The sequence below is a fragment of the Sphaerodactylus townsendi genome, linkage group LG02 (genome assembly GCF_021028975.2).
Source record: "Sphaerodactylus townsendi isolate TG3544 linkage group LG02, MPM_Stown_v2.3, whole genome shotgun sequence".
NCBI lineage: Eukaryota > Metazoa > Chordata > Lepidosauria > Squamata > Sphaerodactylidae > Sphaerodactylus > Sphaerodactylus townsendi.
Genome location: NC_059426.1, coordinates 160613059 through 160628272, shown reverse-complemented (window position 1 = coordinate 160628272; position 15214 = coordinate 160613059). Strand labels below are relative to the sequence as shown.

The 15214-nt window shown below is 48.9% G+C and overlaps 1 protein-coding gene across 5 annotated transcripts in view; it reads left to right on the top strand.

The window, feature by feature from the left end:
• The window catches only part of BEGAIN (brain enriched guanylate kinase associated), a 282357-nt gene that overhangs the window by 76585 nt on the left and 190558 nt on the right, over positions 1-15214 (top strand). The window contains exon 1 of one of the 5 annotated variants that reach the window (XM_048486197.1): positions 9583-9685. The exons of the other annotated variants lie outside the window; for them this stretch is intronic. Coding sequence (XP_048342154.1) covers positions 9609-9685 — 77 coding nt within the window. The 5' untranslated portion in view covers positions 9583-9608. Of the gene's footprint in view, positions 1-9582; positions 9686-15214 lie in introns of those variants that run through there. 5 annotated transcript variants of the gene reach the window in all.

Genomic DNA, 15214 nt, shown 5'->3' with positions numbered 1-15214 from the left:
TAATAAAACAATAGTTTAAAACAGTTTAAAAAATGCAACGGGACACAAGCCGATCAGCCAGTCACAATTTTTAAAGAAGTGAACACCGATCTATGGGAAGGCACAATCTCTAAAAACTAACTGGATGAGCAAAGTTTTACAACTCTTTCTAAATACGAGAAAAAAAGGAACATTTCTTCCAGAAGGAGATTCTTCCACAGCCTCGGGGCCACAGGTGAAAAGGCCCTGCTTAAGGCAACTGGCATTTGTGTGACTTGCAGTTGTGATCAGTGAAGCAGGACTTGACTGGACTAACAGTCACGATGGGAAGGTTAATATGCAACACGGGGCATAGTTGGTGTCCTTTTTAAAAATATTATTTTATTTATTTATGTGATCTATAGTCCACCTTTCTTACTGAGAGTCGAGGGGGGCTATATAGTGTCAGTCAATAGGATGGGATAGCCAGTGAATGGTACAATAGGGCTTGGTTTACAGAAATGTGAATACAAGCAAAAATATAAAGCAGAGACGAAACCAATGGTAAGCATTTAAACACTGCATGCTAAGCTGTGTAGAAACTGCTCAGTCGGCGCATAGCTACACTGAGGGACAAAGATATAGTAGTGTAGCCCACAGCCTCTGTAGGGATGTTCCTTCTTTGCACTGTTTCTGTCCATAAGCGTTGGCAAAAAAGCAATGAGATAAATAGTGTGTGGGCGATGCTCAGCAGCTGACGTAAGAACTGTGTGCCTGCAGACAGGAACACACATACACTCGCTCTTGCATGGAGTTTAGTATTATAATTTTATTCTCTTTGTCTGCGAAGGAGATGCCACTGCCCTGCTGCGTTTCATCTCGTCTTTCTGGTTGAAAAGCCGCATTTGCAACCAGAAAGGTATCTGGGGCGGAATATGGGAAAACGTTCCAAAAACTAGCCTCAAGTGCAAGGGAACTCCCTGCAAAATAGAAGCGTGCTGTTTTGCTCTAAACATAGCCACGGCTGGAACACCCGCCAGCCCGCATTCTTTGCACTGTGAATAATCCTTAGATGCGCGCAGCACCGTGGAGTTGTGTTTGCAAGGATGAGGCGCGGGTTCTTTAAGCCGGGGAGTGAGACCGGAGTTCCTAATCACAAAGCTCTTATTGCAATCTGCATTTATGTAGGTTGGCTGTGTATATTTACCCAAAGTCCTTAAGCACTAATTATCGTTGACTCGATTGCAAGCAGCCCAAACCGTGTCTAAAAGCAAGGGCAGAAAATTCCAGTCCTTCAAGCGCAACTGGAAGTGCAGTTTGAAAGTATATGCTGGGTTTCATTACACTAGTCTAATGAGCTCCTTACAGCTGGAGCGGCAGGGAGGCTGGGTTTTTATTACTTGTGCCTTGCATGCAGAATTCGTTTGTGGAGTTGGACTCGCTCCTGTCGATCGGCCTCGGTTCCTGATGTCCTTAGATACCACGAGCTGGAAACGTCGTTGCGTTTCTGGTTGCCTTAGAGCTCTTGTGCAAGCATAAAACCATGATAACTGCTGGCATTGAGTCAAGCCTGCCGTATCCCTAGTTGTGTTTCCGCGCTTGCACATGCAGCCAATTTCTGGGAACTCAGCAGTGGCATAGTGGTTAAGAGCAGGTGTACTCTAATCTGGAGGAACCGGGTTTGATTCCCCGCTCTGCCGCCTAAGCTGTGGAGGCTTATCTGGGGAATTCAGATTAGCCTGTGCACTCCCACACACGCCAGCTGGGTGACCTTGGACTAGTCACAGTTCTTCTGAGCTCTCTCAGCCCCACCCACCTCATTGGGTGTTTGTTGTGAGGGCGGAGGGAGGGAAAGGAGATTGTAAGCCCCTTTGAGTCTCCTACAGGAGAGAAAGGGGGGATATAAATCCAACTCTTCTTCTTCACTCTAATATGTAACTGGAAAATACTGGGTGTTGCGGAAGATCTTGCGAGAGTGGAACTGTGCTAAGTCTATCTATGCTTCTCTTGCACGTGACTGGATCCAGGCCTGTGTTTTAGACAATGTGCACACACAACTGGAGACCCTTCTGAGGCGGCATCTACTCAGGGAGCACATTGTGCCCAGTCACGACAGCAGCAAGCGAGGGAAAACAATCTGGCATGGCATTAAGCGCTCTGCCCTATCCCCTTGCCTCTCACTTCGACACCCCATACTCTGCACCTAGCCCCATCCACTTTTGTGCACGATGGTGATTGTGTCAAAATCCCTGACGCCTCATCCATTCCCTTCTCCTTGCCTGCCATGCCGCCCTTTAACATGACAGCATTGCTCAGCAGGGGAAGAGGCAATAATCCTTTTGAGGGCTAAGGAAAAAGAAGAGAAGTTTGGATTTATACCCCTCTCCCCTTTCTCTCCTGTAAGGAGACTCAAGGTGGCTTACGAGGTCCTTTCCCTTTCTCTCCTCACAACAGACACCCTGTGAGGTAGGTGGGGCGGAGAGAGTTCTGAAGGAACTGTGGCTAGCCCAAGGTCACCCAGAAGGAATGTAGGGGTGCGGAAACACCTCCGGTTCACCGGATAAACCTCTGCCGCTCAGGTGGAGGAGTGGGGAATCATACCCGGTTCTCCAGATTAGAATCCACCTGCTCTTAACCACAACACCACACTGGGAGGGGGAGCAGCATATTGCCCTGTATTGGTACACAGCAGCATATTGCCCTGTGGTTTTTTGGGAGTGGAGTTTTGCTCCCGACCCCCTCACTGTAGGATGTTTACATGGCTCTGCCACTATCCCACTGATTCCCCCAACTGAACTGGGTTAAATCGGTGTTTTTTTTAAAAAAAACATGGTTTAGAGGAAATGCTTTGGCAACACCCCAAGTAATGTTTGGCATAAGAATGACATCATGTGGCTATTCTGCTTGATTGCAGGGGCGTCCTCCTTTCCATATAGCAGTGATGGCGAACCTTTTTGAGACCGAGTGCCCAAACTGCAACCCAAAATCCACTTATTTATCACAAAGTGCCAACATGGCAATTTAACTTGAATACTGAGGTTTTAGTTTAGAAAAAAACGGTTGGCTCCGAGGCATGCGTTACTCGGGAGTAAGCTTGGTGGTAGTCGGTGGCTTAGCTTTGAAGCAACCATTCAACTCTTCCAACGGGTGAATCACGACCCTAGGAGGGTTAACCCAGAAGCAAGCCCCATTGCCAGCAACTGAGCTTACTCCCAGGTGAAGGATCGCGCTTTAGTTCTTTGCATGAAAATCAGTGGGGTTTAACAGCGCTTAACAGGGTTACCTACACTGCTTCCCCGAAACTAGGTCTTAGGTTTAATGCTAATAATCGAGCCCAGTGGCTCAGGCCAGCCTAAATGTGGGGGGGGGGGCAACTCTGTTTGCACGTGCCCACAGAGAGGGCTCTGAGTGCCACCTCTGGCACCCGTGCCGTAGGTTCACCACCACTGCTGTATAGGGAGACACACACACCCCTACACACACACACCCCCCGTTGCTTCCCTGGACTCAAAAAGCAGGGCAAAACTTTTCCAGCCACCGGGCAGGCCATGCCTGCTCGCTCCAGCCGAAGTAGAATATTCAGGAAGCTTCACACCTCTAAATATTTAATGCGAGGATCTGCAATCATACACCATTGTAGAATACAGGATGCAGCTCCGCAGGTGGAGAATTCCAAAGCACTGACAGTTTGCTTTCCCTGCCAAGGCAGACGAAGCGTCATAATAAATAAAACCAGCTGCAATTTAATTACCTGGTGTGCTGCTCACAAAACCAGAGCTGGATGGAGTGGGATTTTGGGAAAGAGTGGGTGTCTTGAAGGAATTTTGGGGAAGAGGTTACTGAGTGACTTGCTCTGTTCTGGCTGCTATTCATTCCAATTTAACTTTTGTTGTTGTTGCTGCTATCGTGAGGCCTGCCGTTACGTGCAAGGCTGTTGGGAGAATAAGAAGGGCTGTACTGAGCTCTTTAGGAGGAGAAGAATAGGATACACAGCTAAATGTTTTTTAAAGGTTTCGTAATTACAGCTCGAGGTCCGGTCTTATCAGCCTCTTGCTTATAACCCGTTGACAAACCAGCACATCTCCACGTGATCCGTACGGCTTATATCAATTTAGACACCCCTTCTTCACTTCCAATGTACTTCTTGGTGTATTTTGAGCCACCTGCTGTGCCACCTGCGTGACCATGTAAACTATTGCCTTTCTCCAACATGGTGAGGGACTTCCTCTGCTGTCTCAGGTATCTCGGAACGTACCGGAGTTCACAGTGCCAGACTAATAACTGCAAATATGTGGCCTTCCCTTGCGGCTAATCTGAAAATTAAAACTGGTCCAGCCTATGGCAGCCTGTGGCTTCTCACAGGGGAATCTATTAGGGGCCACATCTCCCCTGTTCTGCGCCAACTGCACTGGCTCTCAGGGGAATACCGGATCACTTTCAAGATGTTGGCTTTGACCTTTAAGGCTCTTTGCTGCCTGGGGCCTTCATAGCTTAGGGACTGTCTCTCCCCTCATGTCCCTACTCAGCTTCTGTGATCTGCAGAGGCAAACTTGCTGGTGGTCCCCAGCCCCTCAATGATGCAACTAGCCTCTACCTGGGCCAGGGCTTTTACTGCCTGGTGGAATACACCCTGCCTGGTGGAATGCTCCTCCTCCGGCCATCAGGGCCCTCCAGGACCTTGGACAGTTCTACAGGGCCTGTAAAACAGAGTTGGTCCACCGGGCTTTGGGAGAGGCTGGTTACTGATTGCCTTCCCCCACGTACCATCATAACTGGCTGCCCCTGTATTGTGCCCAGTCCCCTCCTGGGGATAGGAGGTTCTTCGAGTTGCTATCTGATGTTAGATTTTTCTGGTTGTGGTGGGTTTTCAGGGCTGCGTGGATGTGGTCTGGTGGATCTTGTTCCTAACATTTCGCCTGCATCGGTGGTTGGCATTAATTATTTTAGTTTAAATTATTCTATTATATCCTTTTAATGGTTTTATTTTCTGTACATTCTCAGAGCCCTTCAGGAATGGACGGTCCAACAAATAAAATAGAATGAATGAATGAATGAATGAATGAATGAATGAATGAATGAATGAATGAATGAATGAATGAATGAATGAATGAATGAATGCATGAATGCATGCATGCATGCATACATACATACATACATACATAGGATGCCTTCTCATTCAATTGGAATTAGTGTTCAAGGCGCTCTATGCAAAAAAAAAAAAAGCGGTCAATCATATTCCAGTTTCTTCAGTATCAATTTTTGAAAAAAAAGGGAAAGATGGATGGGGAGATGGAGTCAAGAGAAACTCAAAGGGAAACAAGCAGTGGTTCTCTTAAAATTACTCGGCAATTCCCCCTCTCCCCTGAATCAAGAGGAAAAAAAAGTATTTCTCTCTATAAGGCAAGGTGTATTTGTGATGACTCATTTTTTAAAGAGCTGCGCAGGTGCGTGAGTAGAGGGGGTAGGCCGTGTTTATGTGAGTGTGTGCAAGGCGTATTGGCAATGATTCAGTTTTCCAGAGCCTGTTACGTTTTGTCATACAACAGGCTTTATTGCTAGTTAGGAGATCATGAGGATGTGGAATGCTCTGCCACAGGATGTAATGATGGCCGGTGTGGCCACCCCTGGTGGGGTTTTCAAGGCAAGAGACATTCAGAGGTGATTCACCTTTGCCTGCCTCTGCATCACAGCCCTGGTACTTCTTGGAGATCTTCCATCCCACTAATTCCCAGGGTTAACCCTGATGATAAGAGGATGTGACAGGCTCAAGGTTACCCCATGAGCTTCCATGGCAGAGTGGGGTTTCAAACCCGGATCCTGCTCAGATACTATAACCTCTAAACCACACTGAGTCTCTTTTAAAGCCTGTAATGCTTTTGAACCACACTGAAATGCACAAACATTAGCAGTGAAAAGGAGCAGCAGTGGCATAGTGGTTAAGAGCAGGTGGATTCTCATCTGGAGGAACCAGGTTTGATTCCCCGCTCTGCCGCTTGAGCTGTGGAGGCTTATCTGGGGAATTCAGATTAGCCTGTGCACTCCCGCACATGCCAGCTGGGTGACCTTGGGCTAGTCACAGCTTCTCGGAGCTCTCTCAGCCCCCACCCCGCCACCCCACCTCACAGGGTGTTTGTTGTGAGAGGGGAAGGGCAAGGAGATTGTAAGCCCCTTTGAGTCTCCTACAGGAGAGAAAGGGGGGATATAAATCCAAACTCTTCTTCTTCTGCTGATTTCTGTGGCTTGAGGGTGCAGAACCCATGGGTTTGGGTTTGGTCAATTCTGTTGGCATCCCTACCTAGAGAAGCATGAATGGAACAATTTATTCTGAAGGCATTTTGTCATATTTACTATGTTTCCCACACCCACCTGTCCCCACTGGGGAGAAGGCAGAATAAGAAATACATGAGATGGTAGTCATATTAATAATAGGTTCTTGTGGCTCTCTGTCTTCTTATCATGTGACCTGAGGCCTCTGTAATGCCATGTCTCATCTGCAAAACTCAGTGGGGCCCGGTAACGAGAAGCACCACAGCACTACATGATAACTGACTGGGTTTGTAGATTCTAGAAATACATCTGTCTTGTAACAAAGCCAGGCTTCTACCTGCTAATGGCTACGGAGAAATGTTCTTCTTTTGAAAGACAAAAATACCACCCTCTTTTCCTTTCATCAAACAGAATTTCCTGGCATAGGGTGAATTTTTTTTGTCTTTTTTACTGAAATATTTTGTTAATATGAAACAATAAAAAATTGACAAGGGTGAAATTTCTATCGGTGTATGAACTTTGCTTCAAAACGAGTCTCTTCGGTGAGTCATAGCTTTTGGCCATTGGGGTAGATCTTTTCTTCATTTCCATCTGTGGGGGGCCAGGATAAACAGCTGAACGATTTGCTACTGAGTTGTTGCTGGGAATCTGACAAGAATTCCTCCAACAAGGCATTTCAGCCAGGGTTCCTCTGCAGGTTCATTTAACACAGATTAGCTGTGCCTCAATTGTTAAGAGTTTCTGGGCCACGGGGATCTCATCAGAGCTTATCATCACCCAGTTCAGAATTTTAGCAGATATTGGCATGCAGGCAGCAGGCACCTGTAGTTGAAACCTGGCAACTTTCCTGTGATATTACCTCCCTGTCTCAGAATGCACTCAGCTGAAGAAGAGCAACCAAACGGGTCCAGAGGAGGGCAACCAACATGGTAAAAGGTCTGGAATCCATGCCCTACGAGGGGAGACTTAGGGAGCTGGAGATGTTCAGTTTGGTGAAGAGAAGGTTAAGAGGTGACATGATAGCCCTGTTTAGATATTTGAAGGGATGTCATGTTGGTGAGGGAGCAGGCTGGTTTTCTGCTGCTCCAGAGACTAGGACCAGGAGTAATGGGTTCGAGGTGAAGGGAAAGAGATTCCACCTAAACATCAGGAAAAACTTCCTGACAGTAAGGGTTGTTCGACAGCGGAATGCACTACCTCGCAGTGTGGTGGAGTCTCCTTCTTTGGAGCTTTTTAAAGAGAGGCTGAATGACCAACTGTCAGGAGTGCTTTGATTCTGTGTTTCTGCAGTGCAGGGGGTTGGTTGGACTTGATGGCCCTTGGGGTCTCTTCCAACTCTATGGTTCTATAATTCTATTATTCTAAGAGCTTGAACTCCCTGTTTGCATGGGCATCTGTGGGTGCCTTGTGGAAGGCAAAAGAGATAGGAAAACAGACAGACCATCTTTTCTCTTCCCTTCTCCTCATCAGCAGCAGCTCAGCTGCCAGAGTCCCTAGGAAATGTGCAATTCCTTAGCACATGTGCTATGATCTCTGGGATATATAGTTTTCAGTGTGCCATCTGTATGAAGAACATTGGGTCCTCTGGAACAAAACAACCCCCCCCCCCCCGATTTCCTTGAGTCTTTGGCATCTGGGATGCTGCCATAGCTGTGTCCAAAATACTGGAGAGGGAGGGAATAAAGGTGGGGTGTCATCAGGAGGGCAGTGGGGTTTCCAGATTCTGAGTGGTGCCCAAAGAAGTCACGTATGAATGCAGCAGAGCTGACTTCATCCTTTATTGCTGAATGCACACAGTGCAGAGGCGTAGCTGGGCCAAACTGCACCCAGTGAGCAGTCTATATTTTCCACGTCCCCCCCCCCCCCATGGCACCAACAGTTACCTTAGTTCCTTTCCTTTTCCTAGAACTTTTTTCAGGCTGAAAAAAAGGTCTGTTCACAGTTCAGGCTTAAAAACAGCCTGATGGGAACTATACTTCCCAGGAGACCTTGTGAGCCCCAAGGTCTCATGGGAACTGTAGTTCCTCAGGCCGTTTTAAGCCTGTACTGTGAACAGGCCTTTTTTTCAGCCAGAAAAAGTTATAGGAAAAAGAAAGGAACTAAGATAAGTGTGGGAGGGGGACTGCAGGGGGGCACCATGGGGGTGGGGGAGGGGCCTGGGGCGATTTTCCACACCCCCCCAGGCATGCGCCCGGTGCACAGCGCACCCCCTCCCCCTTGTAGCTCTGCCACTGACTCAGTGGCTGCTGGGGGAATGAGGAGGTGGGGAGATACTTGTGCAGAACTAAGGATGAGAAGGCAGCCACAGTGGTAGAGCCTCCATTTCGCATTCAGAAACTCTCAGGTTCAATCCCTGGTGTCTCCAATTAAATAGATCAGGTTTTTGAATGGTGTGAAAGACCTGCGCCAGAAATCCTGGAAAAGTAGTGTCGATTTGAGTAGATAGTGCTTACCTTGATGCATCAGTACTCTGACTCAGTGTTAGATGGCTTCGTATGTAAAGCACTTTGGTGGATCAAGGGGGCTCTCTTGCAAAGAAAGTGGTCCATGCTAGATGGAAGCCAGCCCATCCCTGAACTCCGTAACAACGTGCAAGCTCCAGGGAGAAAATCTTCTTCCCCGCCATTCCCCTATAAACTCATTTTCTGTGTTTATTTTAGTGCCGCTGAGTGTCTCTTCTGCGAATTAGCTCCGAGCTGATTGGTGCAGACCCGGGATCCTTCTAAGAAGAGTCCATTCACTCTCTTCTTTTTACTCCCCCATCTTACATCTTCAGGGAAAGATGAGTACTTCCATTCTTAGAACGTTCTCATTCGGAAGCCGAAATTAGAGCTCGTGAATGTAAAAATAATCTCTCTGGAAGAAAATAGCTCGGCAATTACGAGCAGCCTGCAAATTGTGCTGACAAGCCACAATTAAAGGCCACAGCAAGGACCCCGCAGAAAACACAATTACCCAGTTAACCCTGTGGAGATGGTCACAGGCTCATTCTGCAGCCCCATTTAATGCTATTATATTCATTTGAGCGAATGCCACCCTGCTAACGTGCTGACATTGTCTCGACGGAGATTTGGCGAGCGCAACCCCGTGCCAGGAGATTGTCAGCGTCTTTTCGGCTTCCGTGCCTCCGTCATCTCGAGATTGCCATCGGCAAGGCAGGGAGACCTGTCACGTCCAGCTCGGAGTCCCCTGTGCTTTTATGGGCTCTCCCTGATTCGTATTTCTCTTCGTTAGATGTTTGCATGCTGGATGCACAAGGTGCGCTCCGGATGAGTCACGACGCTGTCCCCTGATGACTTTGCCAATATTTCCCTTGAACGGCAGCAGCTCTTGGAGCCCGGCCCACATCATTCCACTCGGCTCGCTGAAACTGAGCAAGATAGATGGCTGAACGAGCTGCATGGGTGGATTCTGGAATCGGCAAGCAGCAGCAGCAGCAGCAGCAGGAACTCTGCCCGGGGTGCGCTTGCTTCCTCATTATCTACCACTGTGGGACAATTTAGGCAGCACTTAGCCCCTGTGGTTGCCACTGGAAAGCCTGTGCTGCAGCCGACGTGGTGTTGTGCCCCCGGACTGTTCAATAACGAGACTTTGCATTCGGACTATTTCTTTTATTGGTAACGGCATCAAAAAAAAAAGGCATTTAGACTTCTGTTGCCAGGACTAAGGTTTAGGCGCTAAAGCAGTGATGGCAAACCTATGGCACGGGTGCCAGAGGTGGCACTCAGAGCCCTCTCTGTGGGCACGCACACACAGAGTTCGTCATGTGGGGGGTGGAAAATCACCCCCACCCACCCACCCACCCATCCACACACACACACACATCTAGGCTGGCCTGCGCCACTGAGCACAATGTGCGCACACCGCAGTGAGCAGGGAGGATTCGCCTGGCGGGCCTGATGCCTGTGCTCCGGGTGGCTGCTGCCCGAGGGGGGGGGCACAGGGGAGGCATAGATGCTAGAGAGGCACAGAGCGGTGCGTGCGGGACTTGCTGGAGGCTAGAGCAGGCTGGCCCCTGCTCAAGCGGGTGGGGCAGAGGAAGAGGGGGCCAACCGTTTTTTTTTCTAAACTAAAACTTCAGCATTCAGGTTAAATTGCCGGGTTGGCACTTTGCGATAAATGAGTGGGGTTTGGGTTGCCATTTGGGCACTCAGTCTCAAAAAGTTTCGCCATCACTGCGCTAAAGCGACAACCATTATTTTCATTTATTGATTTGTTTGTTTAATTTGATATACCGCCCTATCCCCAAAGGGCTCTGGGTGGTGTACAGCACAAATCACCATACATAAAATCATCATAAAACAGAGGCATAACAAGAGGAGCAAATAAATAACTGACCAATAAATAAATACCTAAAGTTAATAACTCAAGCTCCACGAACTATAAAATACTGATTTTCATTAAAACAGTGATTGCTACACTAAATCAGTGTCCCACGAAAAACCCTTACTTAAACCCACCTAAAGAAGAAGAGGGGGGAATGGTGGATCCCAATGATGTTAAGGGACCCTTAGAACAGGAGAACAGAGGGGGCACATCGCTCAGCGGCTGGTCTCTCCAAAGGCCCGGTTCCCAAGAGCAGTGCTGAGCTGGACCCAGTAGCCAAGGGAATCAGGCCCCCACTCTTACCCATCACCATGCTCCCTTTCCATGTCTCTTCACGTCACACAACACCACCCCTCTGCACCGGTTCCCAAGGAGGGGCCACCTCATGGGAAAGAGACATCACGGCCTTCACCGAGCAAAACAACTCACACTCGCCAGCCTCTTGAAATGCAAAAGCCAGCAGGTATCGAATGAGCAGATCAGACCACCCCTGGGAAACAACACTAAGCGGCAAAGAACAGATTGCAGTCCTAGGGAGGGAGGGATCCATGGGGAAAGGATCCTATATATTGCGTGCGGGAGACATGGTTGGAGCAGGCCCGGACTGGGCAGATTGTGACTCATGGTAAAGGGTAGTGCTGAATGATTGCATCGAGCATTGAGCCTATATGGTTCAGGAACTTCCGTGGGAGCTTCTCCCAATAAACATGGACTACAATTCCCAATTGGCCATGCTGGCAGGGGCTGATGGGAATTGTAGTCCATGAACATCTGGAGAGCCACAGGTTGCAGACCCCTGGTCTAAGGGCAGAGTGTTTGCACTTTGTGGGCTGCTGTAGCCCTGTGGGGAGGCTCCCATCTCTTGCAAGGGGTGGAATTTGCTGTGCCCACATTGCTGTGCTCCTTTAATGGATACTCTTTTCCCCCCAATCCAGATCCAATATCAGAAATGGTTTGAGCTGCAGAGAAAAGTGCTTCAGCATCTGAGTGCATTGAGGTCAGGCAGGGGAGTGTACCCTGTACCCTGGATCTGTATCTTTTGTACCCTGGGTCTGCATCTTTTAATGCCATGTAAACATAGCCTTCCCCCCAACCTCCCCCCCCACACACACACAAATTAGTCACTGTAGATGGCTCTTAGGGAAAAGTAAACACAGGTCCTCAAACTTTTTGAACTTGCACGCACCCTTGGCATTATGAAGCAGCAAAGAGGGCATAGCAACAAGATGGCTGCCACAAAATGGCTGCTGCTGGAGAAAGAGCCAGCCACAAAAAGGGTTGCTATAGCTGCCGTTCAATAATACAGTGCAGTTCCTCGTGCTACAGTGGAAGCTGCTGCTAAATCAATGTTTTAAAGCATCCAATTAGAAGCCTTGGTGGGCGCCAGAAAATGTGCCAATTGGTGCCCACAGGCAGAACATTGGAGACCACGATTCAGAATATTTGTATCTCATCCTTTTTTTCCAAGGAAGCCGCTGTCCACTGTGGGCCCTCCTGGCTTCCCCGGACTTTCTGAGGCTCTCTGCTCTCACCAGGTGACCACATCATGGAGCAGGGCATTGGCCAGGATGTCCTAGGGGGACACTGAGTCACCATGGTGAGGCCAAACGCGGCCATACATTGTGGCTGAGATGCCCTCAGCCAAATTAGAGCCCATTGGCTTGCAACACAAGGATGCCTCACAGCCAGCCAATGAGACCTAGGTTGTGAGAGTGGCAGCCCCCACAGAAGATGCGACTCAGGCTGCAGAACAGGGGGATGCAGCAGGAAAGCCTTGCCCAGAAGAGTGTTGGTAAGGGAAGACCTCCCAGTGGAAAGCAAGAGAGCAGGAAAGAGGAAGATGGATCAGGAGTTTGGCGTGGTTTAGAGTGGTGGAAAAGGGGAGAAAGAGTATCAAGGGAGGAGTTGCCAGGTGACTGAGATGGAAGATACCCAGAAGGATCTGTGGTGCTGAGCTGGACCCAGTAGCAAAGGGAATCAGGTCCTCTAGTTGAGGAGGCCCATCCCGTTCTGAGGCCAGGCAATGACTCCCGAACATGACAGAGGGAAGAGGAGCGGCATCAACTTCTCTTTCCATTTTATCCTCACAGCAAACCAGTGAGGTAAGCTGGTTCGAGAGAGTGTGACAGGCTCAGAGCTACCTAGTGAGCTTCATGGCCATGTGAAGGTTCAGCCCTGGGTTTCCCAAATCCAGTCCATGACTTTAACCATTACATACTGCTCACCCTCTTCCTGTGAAGTGGAAATAAGGCTAGGGAGCATTGGACTCTGTGTTCAAAAAGAACTTCCATATTCAGAGGCAATAACTCTCTGAATCCCAGTGCCCAGAGGCCTTCAGGGGAAGACCTTGGCCTCTATGCCCTGTCTACTGGCCCTACTCCACCCCCACACTTACCTTATTGAGTCCAGTGCAGGCTGGAGAAGTGGCCTGTTCCCTTCAGGCTGAAAATGGCCTGGTGGGAACTACATTTCCCAGGAGACCTTGTGAGCCCCAAGGTCTCATGGGTAGTTCCCACCAGGCTGTTTTCAGCCTGAAAGGAACAGGCCACTTCTCCACCCTGCACTGGATTCAATAAGGTAAGCGTGGGGGGCGGGGGACACAGACTGCGTGCGCACTGGGCACACTCTGGCCCAGCTACACCTCTGATCCATCATGCAAGAAGCTGCCTGGTACTGCCTCAGACGCTTGGCCCAGCAAGATCAGTATCGTCTACTCAGGCTGGCAGCAGCTCTCCAGAGTCTCAGGTGGAGGTCTTTTGCATCATCTACTGCCAGATTATTTTCATTGGAGGTGCCATGGATTGAACCTGGGGACTTTTGCACGCCAAGCAGATATTTTCCCACTGAGCCACAGCCCCTCCCCAAAGCTGGTGGAGGTGAGTCCAGTGGTGGGATCCAAAAATTATAGTAACAGGTTCCCATGGTGGTGGGATTCAAACTGTGGTGTAGCGCCAATGGGGCTGGGCGGGGCACGACGGGGGCGTGGCCAGGCATTCCGGGGGTGGGGCATTCCTGGGCAGGGCTGTGGCAAGGACGCAGCTGCTGCGTCGGTCCCTGGGTGGGAAACGAATGCACGCAGGCGCAGGCTGCCACGCATGCCGGTGCACCTCCTGCTAGACTGCTTCAAGTTCTGTGCGCTACTGCTGAAGAGGAGGGGCATAACTAAGGCAAAAATCACATGGCAAAATCACCAATCAGTAACCCCCTCTCGGCACACACAAATAATCAGTAACCTACTCTCGGGAACCTGTGAGAACCTGCTGGATCCCACCTCTGGGTGAGTAGTGAACTGGCTGGGCCACAAAGCAAACATGAACCTCTGGCGTGTCTGTTGTAAATAAAATTAGCCTTTGCCGTGAAACCTCTGCATTTTTTTGTGTAGGGGCTGCCTTGTCCTTGGCAATGCTGAAAAAAGATGATACAGTGAAGTGAGCCAGTGTGGTGTAGATAACAACAGGTCGACTCTAATCTGGAGTACCAGGTTTGGTTCCCCATTCTTCCACGAGCAGTGGACTCTTATCTGGAGAATTGGATTTGTTTCCTTGCTCCTCCACATGAAGCCTGCTGGGTGACCTTGGGCCAGTCACAGTTCTCTCAGAACTCTCTCAGTCCCACCTACCCCACAAAGTGCCTGTTCGGGTGGGGGGGGAGGGTTGAAGGATTATAAACCACTTATAAGTCTTCTTTTAAGAGAGGAAGGTGGGGTATAAATCCAAACCCCTTTTCCACTCTGGGGCTTCACAACAGGACTTTCCGCATTTATTTTAACCAGCTAAGTTACCTCATTTTATTCGAGACGTCCTTTCAGAGTTCTCAATAAAGGAAGAGGTCTAAATCTGCCTGTTCTGCCCGAATGGTCGTCCTAATTCAAGCTATAACTTAACGAAGTTTTGAATCAATATGGTGTTGATGGGGGGGGGGGGGGGCGGGCGCAGGAGATGAATGGGATTATTAGTTCAGCTTGGAAAGGGAGGGAAGTCGTCCAGGGAAATCCTGGAGGTGAGCGGCTGAGATTGCTCAGCAAGACAGTGCCTCCAGCGATACGTGAATTCATTATTGGGAAATTACGTATGGAACATTAAATCCAGTGGGAGCTTCGAATGTCACCGAGAATTTTTTTTTTTTTTTTACAGAGACAGGGTCAATAACCCGGGGCCAATTTTATTCTGTGGTTATTCAGCAACTGAATAAACTGCTTCTTAAGATGAGAAGAGGAAAGGTTGAAGAGGTCTGGGGCTTCTCGGTCCAGAGAAAAGACAGCTAAGGGGGAACATGATGGAGGCTTATAAAATTATCCACGGGACGGAAGAAGTAGTAACAGCTTTTTCTCATTTTCCTATAATATGAGATCCCAGGAGCTCTCAGTGAAGCTGATGGGCTATAGTTCTAGGGTAGTAGGCGGATCGAGTATTCAGATAAGCAGTGGATTACACTCATCAGCCCCTGCCAGCATGGCAGGGGTTGATGGGAATTGTAGTCCATAACATCTGGAGTGCCAAAGGTTCGCCACCACGGTTCTAGGGCAGACGAGAGGGCGTACTTTTTTACCTAGTGAGTAATCCTATGTGAGTAACCTTATGTTTCTTATGTTCTTATGTTCTTATCCACTGGAATCCATTATGAGTTTAGATGGCTTAAAAGAGAAGGTTGGATGGATTCCTGG